This window comes from Nilaparvata lugens, chromosome 5 (genome assembly GCF_014356525.2).
Source record: "Nilaparvata lugens isolate BPH chromosome 5, ASM1435652v1, whole genome shotgun sequence".
Taxonomy (NCBI): Eukaryota; Metazoa; Arthropoda; class Insecta; order Hemiptera; family Delphacidae; genus Nilaparvata; species Nilaparvata lugens.
In genome coordinates this window covers 20,554,711-20,572,891 of record NC_052508.1, presented here as the reverse complement: position 1 = coordinate 20,572,891, position 18,181 = coordinate 20,554,711, and the positions used below count along the sequence as shown (strand labels likewise).

General features: G+C 33.6%; 2 protein-coding genes across 3 annotated transcripts in view; both read right to left on the bottom strand.

Moving 5' to 3' along the window:
* Window positions 1-402: 402 nt before the first annotated feature.
* On the bottom strand, window positions 403-15,741 carry LOC111043268. 2 transcript variants are annotated; one of them, XM_039427896.1, is made up of 10 exons: window positions 15,194-15,741; window positions 13,035-13,099; window positions 8,130-12,466; window positions 7,509-7,682; window positions 6,685-6,812; window positions 5,529-5,702; window positions 3,000-3,139; window positions 2,359-2,482; window positions 1,724-1,806; window positions 403-787 (listed from the first exon to the last, which is right to left on the bottom strand). In XM_039427896.1, the coding sequence occupies exons 2-10, from the start codon at window positions 13,083-13,085 to the stop codon at window positions 728-730; spliced, it is 5,271 nt and encodes a 1,756-aa protein (XP_039283830.1). In that variant the 5' UTR covers window positions 13,086-13,099; window positions 15,194-15,741; the 3' UTR covers window positions 403-727. The 2 variants fall into 2 exon arrangements, with proteins under 2 accessions (XP_039283830.1, XP_039283831.1); XM_039427897.1 differs by lacking the exon at window positions 8,130-12,466 and having other exon boundaries at window positions 15,194-15,714.
* Window positions 15,742-16,126: 385 nt separating this feature from the next.
* Window positions 16,127-18,181, bottom strand: part of LOC111043257 (RNA-binding protein 42) — a 40,589-nt gene continuing 38,534 nt past the window's right edge. Inside the window, exon 6 of the mRNA XM_022328163.2 lies at window positions 16,127-16,350. Coding sequence (XP_022183855.1) covers window positions 16,226-16,350 — 125 coding nt within the window. The 3' untranslated portion in view covers window positions 16,127-16,225. The remainder of the gene's footprint in view (window positions 16,351-18,181) is intronic.

Sequence of the window (18,181 nt, the reverse complement as noted above, 5' to 3'; positions counted from 1 at the left end):
ATTGTATCTGAAGCCTGATAATTGGGGATCTAAAATCAAAATTTGCATGGATGGGGCGGAGCTCCTGAAATGTTAACATATATAGGACTTGTGGCAGTTAATAGAGCTTATCAATGACTATTTCAGGTATAAATTTGATCAAAATCGTTGGAGCCGTTTTCGAGAAAATCGCGAAAAACCCTGTTTTTGACAACATTTTTGCCATTTTAGCCGCCATCTTGAATTGCATTTGATCGAAATTGTTTGTGTTGGATCCTTATAGTGTAAGGACCTTAAGTTCCAAATTTCAAGTCATTCCGTTAATTGGGAGATGAGATATCGTGTACATGATGAGAATGTGAGGTATGTTACTAATAAACTTGGGCAATTTTTGGTGAATTTTTTGTAGACAAAAAATAATTATTTTGAATAACAATAATAATTTTTATTTAGTTTTCTAGATCTACTCATTCTATTCATGAATATATTTTTAACAGTTTTGGTCCAATATAAGTATTCTATAAAAACAATTACTGTTATTATAGTAATAGCCTATTGATAAGCCAAATGGAAATGAATAACAAGTGACCACAAGAACGTTTAGTCTATACTTCTCCTGTCTATAAGCAGCTTATGACATATAAAAAACAAAAAATAATAGAATATTATTAAAAATTCCATTGCACAGAAGAGAATTTTCTTTACTCCATCATGAGTTGAATGAGAAAGTTGAGTACCGGTACCTAGATTACATGTTCTCAGCAGAGGAGCCAGGTAAAAAACTTCTCTCAATAACATTGCAATGGACCTGGAAAAATCAGAGGAAAGTGAAAATTAATGTGTTCATTCATGAAGGTAGCTCAACTATTTTCAAATTCATTTTAGCATAAAAGCACAGTATTGAGAAACTCTGTACAGATATAGTGAAAAGTTCGATAGTGACTTAATATTTCAAATGAAATTTGTTGTGTTATTGGTCATCTAGCTCAAATCAAAATACGTTACTTTTTTCTGTGATATCGAAATTCTAGCTTTGCCATCATGGATGGATGTAAGTTAATTTTTTCAATGGGAAGCTGATCATGCAATAGAAGTATGATTTCAATACAAAATTTTAAGATAAATAGAATGACGATATCGATAAGTCAAATCAAACCATCGTTATCTATGTATTGACATCAATCAAACCGTTCCTGAGATATTCGCATTGGAAATCAGCAATAAATAAGGCTAAAATAATATAACAATGGTTTATTGGGTATCTAAAGCTGAACTATTTTTCCCATTTTCAATACTTTGATCAATAAAATTTGATAGCAACGATTTGTAATGTATACTTTCATTAGTTCTATTTTTGCGTCATTTATGGTATCTTCAGATGTGAATATCTTTGAATATATTGATATTTTAACGTATCTAACATCTAATGAGAATAGGCCTAAAGACACTCCACAGTAGCAGAGAGTTTGAGTTTCAATCTAACTTTAAGAAATCGAATAAAAATTTGTTCAATACTCATCCTTGTATTTTTGTTCAATGTTGAATTTGATTTGAATGAAATAAATTTATTGTAGTTTCTATTCTCTAACTCTAAATATTCTGCTATTCTCAATCTACATCATATAACACTCACACCATGCTAGCAGCACGTTTCTTAATAATCTATTTCTTCCAATTAGTTTTAAGCACAGAATTATTTTCTGTTTCAGACACAAAACTCAGTCGAATTTCAGAGCACACTTACATTACTGGATGCTATGGCACCATTTTCAGTAGCACAATGTCTTGCTAGTTCTGGTATGATACTAATTCCAGAGTCCTCACCATCTGCGAAAAGTAGTACGGTACAATTCATTTCTTCGGTAGGCTACTAATAATTAAAACAACTAATAGGAATTATAAAATTATTTTCAAATAATGTCCATGACCAGAGATCTGAAAAATAGTGAATCGATCGAATTTTTGTTCTAATTTCAAACGTTACCTTGATCAAAGGTAAAATGCTAATTGATGCTTGATGAAAGACCCAGAGAAACAACTGTTGCAGACAAATGCTCTTAAATTGATAACTTTAAACATTCATTTGGAGAAATGTATTTTTATTAAAAAGCTTACTATTTATGAATATTTGGGTTAAATCAATGTTAAAAATCAAGAAAAATACGTTAAAAAATAAAATTGATTGGAGTGTAATTCCATACAGCCTAATATTGCAAATTAGTGAATCAAAACATTTTGCAATTAATAGTAGTGGTTTCAATTTTGCTTTAACAACAAAACTATGAACACTATCAGCTTCCTATATGTGTGTTGCATCAATTGAAGATGAGAGGTAGATTAATATTATGAATGTTATCTATCTATTTGCCATCTACTTACTGGAATCAGGTTGGAATTGAACTTGAACAGGTCTTCTGTATTGATTCAAAGTTGCTTCAGATCCATCTATTGATTGCTCGAAGTAGAGTTCTCTGTATTTTGGGAAGTTCAAATCATTGGCAGTCTGTAATAAAGAATTCATACAATACATTTCTTATATACGAGGGAAACGAGGGAGAATTAAATAATCTAGGGGTTATGGGCTATGAAAATAGTCCTCAATCATATTATACTACATAATAATAATAATAAGAATTAAAACCATTTTCTCAAAAGTTATTTAGCTTAGTGTATTAGTTATATTGTTTTTATTTGTATTGAAACTGTGTTTGAGTACATACGAGTTTTATTTTGTGATTTGCATTTTCTGGGAAATGAAAATCTTTCTGTCTGTCTGTCAAATTATGAAATAGTTCTTTGATTGCATAAACTGAACGTAATTTGATAAACAAAAGATTCATACACATTAACGAGCGGAAACAAATCATGTAGAAGATGATTGGCATTTTGTTGTTTAATGTGTTTCTTCTATAACCTAAGACAATTCAAAATCAAATGGTGTTAAAGATAGATATTGATAAAGGTATAGAAATTACAATAGTGTGTCTCTGGTATAAATAATGGCTGCGTAGATATTTTACCTCTTCAGTTTCATCGTCAGTCAATTTATCATTCTTCCTCTTTAGTATTATAGCTGCAATTGTGAAAGAGGTGAATACAGCAATGCAAATCAGAAATCCAATCAATACGACCAGCAGAGCTTCAGAAGAATCGTTATCAACTGGAAAAAAGACATATCATTGAGACCTAAGTAAATAAAATCTCAATGAGATTTATTGCAATGAACGATTGTGATAAATCATTGTACAGTACAGATGAAATCAGGAAATTGAAATATTTGATTATATGAGCAATGAAGTTCATTGATAAGCAATGAGGAATTGAGGACGACTTTGTTTCAATCATGAAATCATACTTTTTTCTTATTATACTTGGATATTGGATATTTTTCATTTGATTTGGGATGGAAAAGTACCAGAAAAGGCAAAGATTATGATGTACAAGATGTATTACGTACCCATCATATACGGAGCCGAGACATGGACGATGACGGAAAGAGAGTGGAGTCGAATACAGGCAGGAGAAATGAGGTTCCTCAGGGCAATAAAGGGGAAGACACGAAGAGAAAGAGTTAGAAATGAGGATATAAGAAGAGAATTGAACATGGGGAGTATAGGGGAAAAGGTTGAAAGTATGAGACTACGCTGGTTTGGGCACATGAAGAGAATGAGAGAGGATCGGCTGCCAAGGAGAATGGAGGAGATGAGGATTGAAGGGAGGAGACCAAGAGGACGACTGCGACGACGATGGACAGACTCAGTGGCCAACAAAGTGGAGAAGAGAGGACACCGATGGCGGCAGGTGGAGGACGAGCGATGGTGGGAGGACCGAACAAGATGGAGAGGCATTGTAAACACCCAGACCCGGCACTAGCTGGAACGGGACCCGGATATGTATGTATGTATGTATTGGATATTTTTTGATCTTTTCTCTGTCATGTAACACATGTCAAAGGTATTTTTTTATTAAACATGAAAAAACATTCACAATATGGGATTAATTTTCATAAACTAATGTGTAGCATCGCACCATGTGTCGGGATGCATTTAAGGCCGGTTTCCGAGCTCGGGATTTAGCTCCGAGAACCAATCAGAGAAGCCGTCATTTCAAAAAACGCTTTCTCTTAATGGTTCTTGTGGAATTAATCACGGTTTAAATTTAACCGGCAGTTGTGTAACCGGGCCCTATAGATTTAAACAGCTGGAGTCAGAAAATTGGCTTTCCGAAACGGGGCGTAATCGTAGTCATAGTCAAAGTCACGTTTAAATTAAATTTCGAAAAACTAGAAAATTGAACACAAAATAAAATGTTAAGTTTCAGCTATTTTGAGTTATTTAGGGATGTTTTATTTCGTCAAGGAAAAACGTTTCCAATTATAGAAATGAGAAAATAACTATTTATTCTGCTGGAACTATTTACTGCGGCTACGCCCCGTTTTGGAAAGCCAATTTTCTGACTTCACCTGTTTAAAGTCTAGGGCCCGGTTGCATAACAGCTGGTAAAATTTCAACAGTGATTAATTCCACGAGAACCAATCAGAGAAGGCGTTTTCGAAAAGACGGCTTCTCTATTGGTTCTCGTGGAATTTAATCACGGTTAAAATTTAACCGGCTGTTGTGCAACCGGCACTAGAACTTACCTAAATCCCAAGCTCGGAAACCAGCCCTAAAAATATAATATTTTAAATCTAAATAAATTTTCTATACAATACATTCCATAATCTGGGCTATTTCTACTAATTTAATAAATAGCGCCAAAAAAAAGAACTTAGAAGTAATTGTCGTAGTGTAAAGATACAGATAGTGTAAAAATAAGTTAGAATAATGTTCAAATATCATGCAATATTAGTTTTTATACAATAATTGCTCGCCACTTTCATTTCCAATGATTATTAACAAGTTTGATACTTTTTTGAATTTTGAAATGTTCATTCCCATTACTTCAACAGATAATGAATATTGAAAATTTTACAGCCTGTATATAGGGTGTCCGATCTCACTAGGCATCAAACCTGCAATCTATGTAGAAATCTATGCAATCTATAGTACACATTTCTGAGCCAAAGGTTGTATTTTTCTTCTAGCAATATACAATTCCCTATCTCTAGATCCAGTGTTGTGCGCATGTTCTACATTACGTGTTGAATAAGGGTTTCATTTAATGAAGATAAGAATTGTATGCATATATAGTTGCCGAACGCTTAAAACTTTATAATCTCTAAATAGAATGTGGCGAATGCATTGATGTTTATTGAAGGAAAAATAGCTTGATATCAGCAGTAGAATGAATAGAAAAATATCATCTTTAGAAGAATCATATGATGAGAAATCTGTTCCAGTGAGTAACTTGATGATTGCATTTGAGTTGAAATCTTTTCTGGTGGGTAACAACTTTTAAAAAGGACTCAATAATTTCGCCTGTGATGTTCAGGATTCTATTTATACAACGAGGAATTCATCTTAACTGAAGTGAATGACTGGATAATTGAAAAATGACCATGTAAGATTTTGAAGTGGATAATTGAAATGATTAATTCAAAATCCACTTGCCTCCTATGAGCTTTTCAGAAATTTGCAGAAGTTGGGGTGGAATATTGAGCGGCTGTCCATTGATGCCACTAAGTGTGAGGTCACCGAAGTTTAACGCTCTGACGAGCGTGGGGAGAATGTCGCTCACTGACACTGAAGTCGAGTTCACCAGCTGCATTGACACCATCACAGTACCTGTGACCATTCAAAACGTTTCATTCATAAAACATCAATAGGATAAAACGAATTGAGAATTAACGTTCTTTCTCATGTAGCCTAAATATAACTTATTTTATACTCTCTAATTTTCATCGGAAAATGTGTTTTCGTCCTAATAATAATTATTCTTTGAAAAGTTATGTTTCCAGAGAATGATTCATTCAGTATCAAATTTCAAAGCAGAGATTTAATTAATTTCAAAGTGATTCAAAGGCAGAGACTGTTGGCAATGAGTTCATGGAACTTGAATGAGCAGAGCTTCAGTTTCTATGAGAAAACAACTTGTTCCTTACATTTAAATATTCAACTCCATGTCATCTGTATAAAGTTATAAAATCTTGTGAGAGATTTCATGATACAATCTGATACATCAATATTATTATTCTCAGAAACAGCTACTATCTGTGTGTTTTCTATGAGTTTTCAAAATAAAATAATTGCTGCTTCATGTTCTTGATATAGAATTTAATGAATAATCAACTCTTCAATACAAAGATTTGTTCTCTTTATATTCTGTCGTTATTTATCAATCGAAACAAAATAAATATTTGCAACGTTAGAAACAGGAATAAGAAAGAGAATAACAACTCTAATAATATTGTACTTCTGCCTTACATGAACGAAAAGGATTTTGCAAATGTTGAAGCTGTACTTATTATATTCAAATTAAAACATTTCACATATATTATTCTTCAAACTTATTGAGCACCTATATATTAAAACTTACATCAATACTCACAAATTATTATTTTACCGTATTCAAATTGAAGTACCTATTGAAGTATTCCATATACTCTTAAAACTGTTTCTGTATCTGTCTTACATTATATAAAATAATATGACATTTTTGTTCCCGCAATCATAAGAAATAAGATATGAATTTATTGTTTGGGCTTATCAGTAGCCTGGAAATTGATCAAACTCGTATACCTTACCCAAAACTCAATATATTCGTTACCTGGATAAACCGTCACATTTTTGAACATGTCTGAAGGAATTAGAAATTTTTCTACCAGTTGATTCTTCACACTTCCTATGAATTCTTCCCGTTTCGACCCAACAACTGTTTCATAATCTTCATCAATCCTGGAAACATATTTCCACACATCTGTGAAGAATACACTTGCCACTTAAACAATCATATTATTTGCAAATTTTAAAATGTATACTAATATACCGATATATTTACTGGTACCGGGGATGGATTCTGGAAATATATTTATTTAAATTTGTCTTTATTATTGCATTCTACGATTATTTTTCCATGATGGAGCAGATTTATTCATGAGAATGGTCAGATCTCAAAACTGAGAAATAAGCGTTTTGAATGAATTGTACGACAGACATTTCCAAACATAAGAACAACAATTTATTTTTCTCACAATTATTGTACTTGACTTACCAGAAAATTATGAAAGTTTCACTCTAGGCTAATTGTTGAAAAGTTTTTCTTAATAGGATGAGTCAAAATAATAAATGTTTTATCAAACATATACTACTAGAATGCATCAGAATACGAATATAAAAATTGATAAATTAGCTCAAAAATAATTTTTCCCCACTACTCTTGAAACCCATTATTTCTACAATTTTGATAACTACATGAGGAATTTTATCAAATAGAAAGTTAACAAATGCTGGTACCTAGATGATACGACAGTATCAGAATAAAACAGTTGAGAACAAGTTTCTGGGTTAAATACAATTTTTCAGGAAAGAAAATATTATACCAGCATTATTACAGATTAGCTGAGAAGAATTTTACTAGATTGATAGAATTACCTGAATGTAATCCTATGATAAGCTAGAGAAACAAGCTCCCAGTCTGGCTTGGTGGACGACTGATGCATTGATTCTGAGATGGCAGTTACATGGTTCAAATTTTGCTCCTCTTCCAGTAAACTATCAAACTCAGTAGATTCTCCAAATTCATTGGTATCATTCACAGCAAAAACACTGAAAATGAAGTCAACTTTCAAGAAATTTTTATAGTATTATATGCTTAATATTATAGGATCTTCACTTATCATGCAATAGTGTAGTCCAACCAAATCCCCTTCTGCCGAGTCTTCATTCGGAAGTCCCAAATTTCAAGTAGTTTTAGCTGAAGCAAAGTCCCTCTTACCAATTTACGAACTGTTATCCAGGTTAGAACAAATCAGTAGATTATTAATTTATAGCCTACTATGAATAAGTGAGAAGCTTAAACCTACAAAACTGCAACCTGATTAATGAGTGTAATAACTAACTCAACAGTTAGTTATACTTTTATGATAGATTATAATAGTCATTATATAGAAAATAAATAATCACATAATACGATTTTTACTCATTATATCATTACAAAATAAACTCGAGGTGGAAATAAGTATTGTAGGCTATGTATTCGAATAATGTACTCACCTAATATAGTGATTTACAGGACATTCACAGCGAATGTAACGACTGCTATCTTCAACAAAATGACTCTGGCACAAATCTGGGATCCATTCCCTTCTTTCCATAATCCAAACAAAACATTTCAGAGTGAATCCATTTCCGAAAACGAAATTTTTTATGGGGATTTTCATTTCAACATAGTAGACTTCTTCTTCAGTCTTGGGCTCAGAATAATATTGAGTCATCAGTTTAACACTATACACATTGCTCAATCTCAAATCATTGTTTAAGATATTTCCACTGTAAACTGTTGATAAGTAATCGGATGGGTAAATAAGACTAGCATAGCAAATGTTGTCATTGTCAGGGAATGTGTTTGCTAGCTTCTCTCCCAATTTGATGTACGCCTTACTGCTGAAGCATTGTGTCTTGCAATCAGGTAGGGGCATTTCCTCAGTGCAACTCACATCAAGGTGGATCCGTTTTACACTCAGTTCGGCTACTTTGGTGCCAATGTAAATGAGCTTACCATCATTGAAAGTTTGATCACAAAGTGAGGAAACATAGTAGTCAACATTCTGAAGGAGTTCACGCACCTCAGAAACTGCACTCTCCTGCTCAGTAAAATTTAATATAGCTACTTCAGATGCTTCAAGCATGGTTTTCACAGTATCCAACGTTAGTACCTCTTCACGGGACTGAGGCAACACACTGATTTCTCTTTGTATCCTCGCTTTCCAAAATAGCGATTCCGATTTCATATGCTTCTTAGAAAGAAACTTTTTACGATAATTACTTTCACTGAACAAGCTTCTAACTTCTACAGTGGACCTGTTAGATTCTTTAAGAATTTGCAGTACTTTTTTCTTGAACGATACTAGATTTCCTAATAAGATTTCAGAATGAATTAAATACTGTACAGTTGCGGTTACAGATTCAATAAGAGCTACAGCAGATTTCATGTTATAATTAGAATCTTTCTCCAGATATCCTGTTACCGTCGCAATTTGTCGCATGATTTCTGACTCAATTATTTGTGACAGATTTTGATAAGATAACTGATTGCCTGCTGATTTGAAAGTTTTAAAAAATCCATATGCCAAAGAAAACGCTTCGTTATAATTTTCATTTCTCAAATATGAAGAGTAACTATACCTGAGAGAATTTAGCATTTGAAGAGACACATTTTTTGGATTAGTAGTAAGTACAGGAGGACCTAGTCTAGAGACACATATCCCTTGGTTATTGCAGACTTTCAAGATCGTCTCAATAGTGGTGGGAGACTCAAGTTTGTCAGACAATGAAGGAAGCACAGTCTTATGATTCAACCAGTTTGAAGATGTATAGAAGTATAATGTTTTCTCTCCAGATATCTTGAAACCGAAACTGTACTCTAAAGGCTGGTATTCTTGAGACGAGTAAGCTGTATCTGTGGTGAATTGGAATTCCGTTACTGAGCCTACACCTGCATGTGGTTTCACTTCAAGATTATATATTCTGGGAAGACTTCCTGTTTGAAATTTAGTAGTAACATAACTGTGAACTTTTGCTGAACAGGATACAATTAATTCCAGTGTGTAGAATGTGTTTTCTTGGAGTAAATTACAGTTATTTTCTTCCATACATCCTGGTAATTTGCCTGGTATTATCAAAGGAAACTCTTTCACCCTGATATTTGAATCAAGTGGTACAAAAAAATTAGTTCCATTGATGAGAGAGTTGAGCTCAATATAAGATGATCCGATAGCTCTCAAAAAGTCCCAGCTCAATCTGCACCCTGGATATAAGCGGCTTACCTTGGCTACAATATTAAAATCCTCTCTTGGATTTACTGTAAAAATAGGATATTTCTCAATAGATACAAGAGGAGGCTCTCCTTCAACAATTCTGACTCTTGTTGGTGGACTCACAATGGTGTCATTGGTTTCCTTTAGAGTTGCTGAAACTCTGAATGTATAAACACCAACCATCAGAGACCCAGATTTCAAAGTTAATATTTTCTTTCTGAACTCTGATTTGAAAATATCCTCTAATCTGGTTGAGTTTGAGAGAGGGAGAAAGCATTCATTGACTCGATTGTAACTACAGCTCCAAATATATTCAAATCGATTCCGAGTGTCATGAGTAGAGTCAGTTATAGCTGACCATAGCTGCAAAGTTTGCCCTGTTCCAAAAACAATATCTGAAATACCGATAGTGATTTTGAATTTTGGAACTGTAGTGCGAAAGTTGTAGCTATTTTTCGATATTGCCTGATTATTTAATTGTACTTCACAGGTTATAGTGTAGGAAGAGTTACTTTTCAATATTCCCACAGGAAGAAAAAGCTTTGGTCCTCTTTGGGTTGGGAAGTCACCAATCTTATCAATCATCCAAGAAAATTTGTAAGTATTGTTCAACTCATCATCATAACATGAAGATGCTATTATAGCTTCAAACCAGTTATCAGTGCCTGGATTAAGAACAGGGGATCCAATTATAGTCAATTCCAAATGATCCTTTGATAAAGATCTATTAGGAGATGTTGATAATTGAAAAGTAATATTTAAACTTTCTCCCGACTCACCTATACGATTTTGTCCAATTACTGAGAGAACGTATTTAACTTTTGGTACAAGTAGAGAATTATCAATAATAACCTCACTTTTTGTCACTGTTTTTAAAATTTTCTCCAATTCTCTTACACTAAGCCACACAAGCAGATTCCGTCGCTGTCTTCCACCACCTTCTACATCTGTTTCAAAGTAATATCTCAGTGTCCATTTGTATTGAATTTCTTCACTGCCCAGAGAATGGACAACGAATTGGGTTGTACTGGATGATGTTAAATATTCATAATGTGACATTTTACGATCCATTAACGCTAATAAGTAGTGGGTATTGAAACTTCCATCGACTACACAAATTTCACTGGGACCAATAAGTTTGTAAACTGGCTTATTCAAAAGTACACCAGTATCAGTTGTAGATTCAACAAGAGTACTTCCTGAAAATGCAGGGGCGTTAGTAAGACTCCCGCAAACACTACGAATTTGTCCAGGAATGAATTTGATATCTTTCATAGATTTCAAAGAAGCTTGTTGCCCTAGTACTATACGCAGAATATTAGCACTATAATGACAAACTGGCTGATTTCCAAGTAGGTGGAGAGTCATTGGAATAAATAGATGTGCACAATTTGATGGACCTTCAATAATGTCATTAAATTCAAATACAACTTGTCTCAGATCCGATGAGAAATATTTCGATTTCAAATAAGGAGCACTGACTTTAACTTCTAGTTTCTTTGTGTTGGAATTTCCAAGTTTTGCTATTGCCTCATATGTGTATGCAATGCCAAAAACAAAGTTGTCCGCACATTTTGGAGTGTACAGGGGACAAGTGATGTTTGTCACAAGAGAATTCCCTTGAATATTGTCGGTCGGTAAAGTTGTAAGAAGCGCGTTATTCTTGGCCTTGATAAAACATATGATGTCACTCAGAGTGGACATGCCACGCGCTATTACAAGAAACTCAACCTCTCTCCCCAAAACTACACTACTTGGAGCCAACATGAGTATTGATAGGGAGTTTGAATTGATAATTGTTAGATTATAAAATCCAATAACAGCATCCTCATTGGAAGTATTGCAGTGGACTTGATATTCATGTTCCACGCCGTTCATTTCAAATGTAATTTGTATTTTATTCTTCACGAGAAGGATATTGATGACATTGAGAAACTTATTGTCAAAAGAGTTGTGGATAGAGCATTCCAAGTTTGGAAGACTGCCTCCACTTAGACCTACACCTTTCAAGTAAACTATACCATGTTTATCCACAGCAGTTATATCGATAACAGTCGGAAACATGGAAAAAGTTTTTGTACAATTGTTCCAACTGTTGTCTTCCAGTTTCAAGCATTGACCGCATTGATCCGGCTTTGTATCAGGTGTATTCGAACAAGATTGACAATTGATACTTCCACCACAGATTTTACACTCATTAGCATACGCTGTCTTATTTACACACTTGCCACATATATCGTAATACATTCCGGTTTTGAAGTTACAATTATTTTCGAATTCGTTAAATGCTGCTTCAGTGCTGGGCTGCTCTTCTGATCTTGGGTTCATAGGATAACCATGAAGAATAGTTGAGGTGTGTGAGTGAGAGGTTCGTATTTCCCAATTGTTTCTCAATTCTTCTTTCGGAAAGAAAGTTAAATTTGTATCCAAGAGTTCTTCATTCACCAACGACGATTTTTCAATCGATAACTTCCGTCTATCCATATCTGTGAGGGTTTCAATTGATAACTCTCCAGTAAATGTGAGGTTTTTATTAATTGATAAACTGTTTCCTCTTGTTCCCGTTGCGAGTATCTAGGAAAAACATCACAGCGATGAATAGAGTGGAATGTGCATTAAGATTATCATCATGATCATTTGAATTTGTTTTACATATTTGAATTGTAATTATGAAATTTTATTATATAACAGATTTATCTTTTACGAACATTATACTCCAGAAATTATTGATAGAAAGTTTGCTATAGTGAGATCCACGTTATAATGACAGTGGAATGAGATGGGAGAACAGCGTTTCCGATTCTCTGCCTTGATTAATTATCTTTCTACATTGTCAAAAACAGATTTGGCATCGTTGTGGAGCAAGAAAAGGTTAGTACTACCTACTTTGTCGAATAATAGACAAGGATAGCAACACCAAAGTTGATCAAATACTGTCATTATAACGTGGACCTCACTATAATTAGTTATTCAATTTATTTGCAATACGAAGAAATTCCATTCATTTATTTCATATTAGGCTACACCTTACATAATTTTTTTATCAAACCAATTTTTCTTACTGAATATATTACGGTAAAATATAAAAATCAGAATCGTGTGCCATTTTCAAAAATTCAAATAAGACAATACAGTATCTCACCTGTGAAAACCCAGTGAAAATAATAAAAACGTGTTTCATTGTTGACGTCATTCAGTGGAAAATGTCTGAAAATGGTAAAAGGCGACAATAATCTCATTTTGAATACAAATTGGATATTTTATTGTTCCTTGAAACTCCTATTGATAGTAATATTACTATCTACAAATATCACTACTATTTTCTTTCTGTAGGATAAATCGTTCTCAACTTCAACATGCAAAGATTTATAAGGCTTACACACTTCCATCAGAACAGATATCCAGCAATCAAGAGCTGAAGAGTAATGAGGAGTACAGGCAGCTCCAAAAGCTAGAGATGAGTAAACAAGGAGCAAGATACAGATCATTCAGACTTAGCAAAGGAACAGAGAAGTCACAATCTTTGACTACGCATCTTACACTGTGAACTTTGCAGAAGGATTCAAGGAAATTTATGAGATGAACATTTATTTCAAGTGAAATTGAGCGATTCCTGAGATCAATGGAAATATGAGTTTTGAGTCGGAAATCTTTGGAATGAATTTTGTTTTGAATAAAATAGTTTTCTAAATCTTCGTAGAAACCTATAATACATGGAGTCTTTATCCTATTATTAACTTGTTTTTTATTTGATGATTTTTAGAGCTTGATCACATGACAGCGATTTACGCTCGGTTGTCGCTCGATTGGCAAATCGCTCGGTTTGCCAGCCTCGTACACATGACAGCGATTCATGAGCGGTTTGCGCTCGGTTATGAAAAATAGTTACTAGGTACAACATCTATGTACTCAATCTTAATATCTTATTCTATGTACTTAATCACTATAATTACTCTTAAACATATATTACTGCTCTGATCGAAACCGCTCGGTTTGACTGAAGACATGTGTACGCTCTCATGCCTGCTCTAGTATATCGAGCCGCCCAGCAACCGAGCGGTTGTAGTCTGAGACTACAACCACCGCGATTCGCCGGCGACTACTAAAACCGAGCGATGCATGTGTACGGCACCATGTGTTTCCCTATACCTGACAATCGCTCGGTTTGTCAACCGCGCGACAACCGAACGTAAATCGCTGTCATGTGAACAGGCTCTTATAAGTAGGAAAATGTGACTATCAATCAATTTCTTTGGAAATACGGCGTATTGGAATAATACAGCTGTGAAAGGGGATAATATTCGAGTTAATGGTGGAATTTATTTTCAGTCATTATTTTTTTCAAATTTCAAAGTAAAGTTGAATTTTTAAATTTATGCTTAAAATAAATTACTGACAACTTCACAACGTCAAAAAATCTTTCAGTAGATCGTCCTATCAGTAAATTTAGTCCAATCGTTTTAGTTCTTAAATTTGACTTACAACTGTCCTGCTTGAGGATTTTTAACCCTAATTAACTATTGACAGAAATATTATTCATTATTCTTAGCATGAATGTGAAGTTATTTATTGTCTAATGAAACCTCTAGTGAATAAGAGCTAGATAAGAAGTTCCGTTTACTTCAAAATGTTCTTCAATTTGTATACTGAATAATTGTTATTTAAAAAGACAAATTGTTATGAAACTTGTCTGAAAACTGAATTTTAAGGAATTAGGTATTTTTGCCCAATTTCTCTGATATTGATTTAATTCTATCTAAAGAAAGGAAAATATTATTTGGAGTGAATAAACAATCAGAACAAACATTGAAAGAAAAATATATAGTTGGAGTAAATAAACAAACAGAGCAAATAAAATTAAACATGAAATAAAGAAAAAAATCATGAGTCAAATGACGAAGTTTGTCATGATTTTAGAAATACAGATACTTTTAGATTGTGGAATTTGAATTGGAAATTTGATTGTAAGGAACACGAACAGAAATATGATGATTTTAATTATTTATACTTTCTTAATACAAACTAAATAGATTTAGATTATGAATTTCCGAATTGAGTTTCTGAGCAAAAGAAAACAGAACAAGAATGAGATCAATCTTGAACAAGGAGCAATGTTTCTGAATAACTTTTAGTGCTGTTAAAATATACTTCTCAACAAATTGTGATTGAATAAGGAGGGAAAAGACAACAGAAAATATTAAAAAAAGTACGTCACAAGTTCTAAACGCGGGAAATGTTCAGTAATATTCGAAATGATAGTTATAAAGTCGATTTTTAACAATTAAGAATACGTTCAAATACCTTGAATAAAATGTGTTGCGTTTGCGAGAATATTTTTAATGATAAATGACAACTAGCTTGACGAATTTATAACTGGATGCAGAGCAACATTTGAAGTGTGATTGAGTGCACCAATCTGCACTGCATTGCACTGCCCTGTTTCACCGCTCCACTGGATGGCTAGTTCGACACTGTCCTACCTAATGGACAGTGAATATTGATTTATTCATTATGTTTTGACATGACATAGAAACAGTTGCTAGGAAGTGCGAACGTGCTTCCTGAGGTCTATGATGGACGGCAGGTGTCAACTCTTCAACCACTAGACTGTGTTGTTATAATCAACCATGGAGGGAGAGTGCAAAACAATAATTATTACTTTGACGAACACAACTTACAGCAATAATTTCAAACCGATTTTACAACTGTTATTTTTGATTTGATGGCACTTAAATATATAAGAACCAACTTATTCATTTACAATTATTGCGTATTGCGGCATATCAGCCTCGCGCACACTGTAGCGAAACGCGGGACGTCGACGGGAGCGGAAGAATTTTCAAGCAGTAGTTAAATGGTAGAGGTAGCCGTTGCCGTATTGCGTTCCACACTAGTGTGTTTGCACGGCGTATTGCTGATGATGCACACATACTGGTATGACTTGTTCATTAGTAATGAGAAGTAGGATTCTATAGTCCCCAGACGGAATGAGAGCTAAAGCCATGATTACAGCGATCGCTTATTAGAGTTGTAACTCTAATAACTAACCAACTACGTCGGATGGTCAATTTTTTCTTATAACAATACAAAATTGTACACATAGTTAGTAGGCTAATCAAACATAGCTATTAATTTATAACATTAATTTCAAGATGGAAAGTAATAGTAAATTAGGATATAATTAGGATGGGGCAGTAAAATAGCGCCTTGAAACCGCTAGATAAATCAATGAACGGTTTGTCAAAACATCTAAATTGTACAACATATTTTTACACTCGAAATATTTGGTTGGACAAAATGTTAATCACTTATCAAACCTCGTTTCTACTCTAGCTATCTTCCGGTTAATAGTCCAATGAGAGCTTGTTTTTCTTTATCTTTTTTCCTGACCACCTCAAGACTGCGTTGTTTCCAAGTACTTTTCCGCAGCTTTATTGGTCGACTTCCCACGTAACGACCTGCAACAAAAGTAACCAATATTGAAGAATGAACCAGAAAATAAGGAAGAAGATAAATAAATGGAAGAGATAAGAAACTTGTGAACAGAGAGACGATCTTGACTCTTTGTTGGCTAGAGTATATGAAACTTATTAATATCAAGGATTAGTCATTCTCAGTTTCATTATTTTTCCATATTTTACAAGGGTTTCATCATTCCTTTTCCACTGAATTGTTTGGTGATTTCATTTGAGTAATTGCAAGAATATTTTCACAATTGAAATTAAATTGGAATGACGAGCTTATTCTTTAAAAAAAATTATTCCGTACAGGAGATCTAAAAAATCGTGGAATGGACAGAGAGGGGGAATAATAATTTATTAGCAATTGAACTAATGAAAATTCTTTAAGTTCTCAGAAAATTCAAGTCTTCTGAGAGACTTGATGGAGACAATTCATCGACACAAACACTAAATATATTACTTTTTGCCTTTGGGTCTCCCTCAATTCACCTCTCTGAACAGAGAAAGAAGCTTAACTTCTATTGATTTCAGACTCCTTTCATTCTTTTCACAGCATCTCTGAAATTATTACATTGTGCTGGCAGTCTGAAGCTTTGGTATTTTCATTAGAGGATGTTCTTTATTTCGGGCTTAAAATATGAAGAGTAATAATAGAGTACCGATTCTTCATTCAGATTTTTCTGCTCGTAATTTGAGATGTAGAAATTTATTATAATTACAATAGATGAATGAGAAATTCTTCTTTCCTGAGAATTGATTCATTTTAAACATATGAAACTTGGGTTGCATAGTTGAACACTGAGAGTGAGTGAGCACTCGGAACACCAGAGTGAGAGGTAGATATGATATTAAATTCAATATAGTTTAGTTGTATGTACCGGGTAATATATTTCACAATACGAGAGTATCACAGTAGCGATGAGTTTCATCACTTTCGCAATAGAATTGTAAGTGAATTCATCTTCAAAGAAATGGAAGGCTATGATTGATACTGATCATCTCGTAGCAATGGATGTTTGAAATATTTTCTTCTCGTTCATATAATTTATACCAAAGAATACGAAGGAGTTTGAATTCATAAACGTATCTTTCAAGTGTTTTTCACTAGCAATACATTTGGACCATACCGTGACCATTTCAAGTTAACAGTTTGCCAAAACATGATTGTATACTTAATATTGTATACATTACGATTGTCACATTAATAAAAAACATGTTTAAATGAATCAAATATCAATTGAAAATACTTTTCAGAAGTCAGAGCACCCTAATGGACAAGCATTACCATTTGAAAAAGGGGAAGAATGCCACCCAGGCCATCTGACATACAACTCCAGGATCAATACGAACGCAACATTTATAAGAGGCGCCCCCTAATATGAACAATTTTCAACAAAATTAGAAATATATGGCATCACAATTGAGTTGGAATTAAAATTCTCTGTTCTCTAATGGTAAGGATATAAAAAAGTCATGTTCTTTTACCTCACGCTAAATTTTTCGTCTTTTTTCACACGATAACCGGATTTCACAACGTTCACGTAAGAGATTCTCGTAATTATTGAAGCGCATTGAACTATGTTTTGCAACTTGAATTCATACATACAAAAATCATCCAATTTTCAGAAAGAGCAGCTTACTCGTACTTAAAACTTGCACTCTCCCGATTTCTAATATAGATAAAATATTTTTAAACAAGGATGCCAATCATCAATTTGAATCCAATTTTGTTTTATTGTTCTCAATTTTTCTATTTTATAAATCCACACACGATAATACACATATTGGGGAAATGGAGTTTTAGTACAAACTTTCGTATACCTCATTA

Coding starts and splice junctions, on each gene's coding strand:
- LOC111043268 (XM_039427896.1), bottom strand. CDS start 13,085: ATGACGTCAACAATGAAACACGTTTTTATTATTTTCACTGGGTTTTCA. Junction 12,467..13,034: donor TTTTCACTGGGTTTTCACAG/GTGAGATACTGT, acceptor TGTTTTTCCTAG/ATACTCGCAACGGGAACAAG. Junction 5,703..6,684: donor AAATGTGACGGTTTATCCAG/GTAACGAATATA, acceptor GAATGGTCACAG/GTACTGTGATGGTGTCAATG.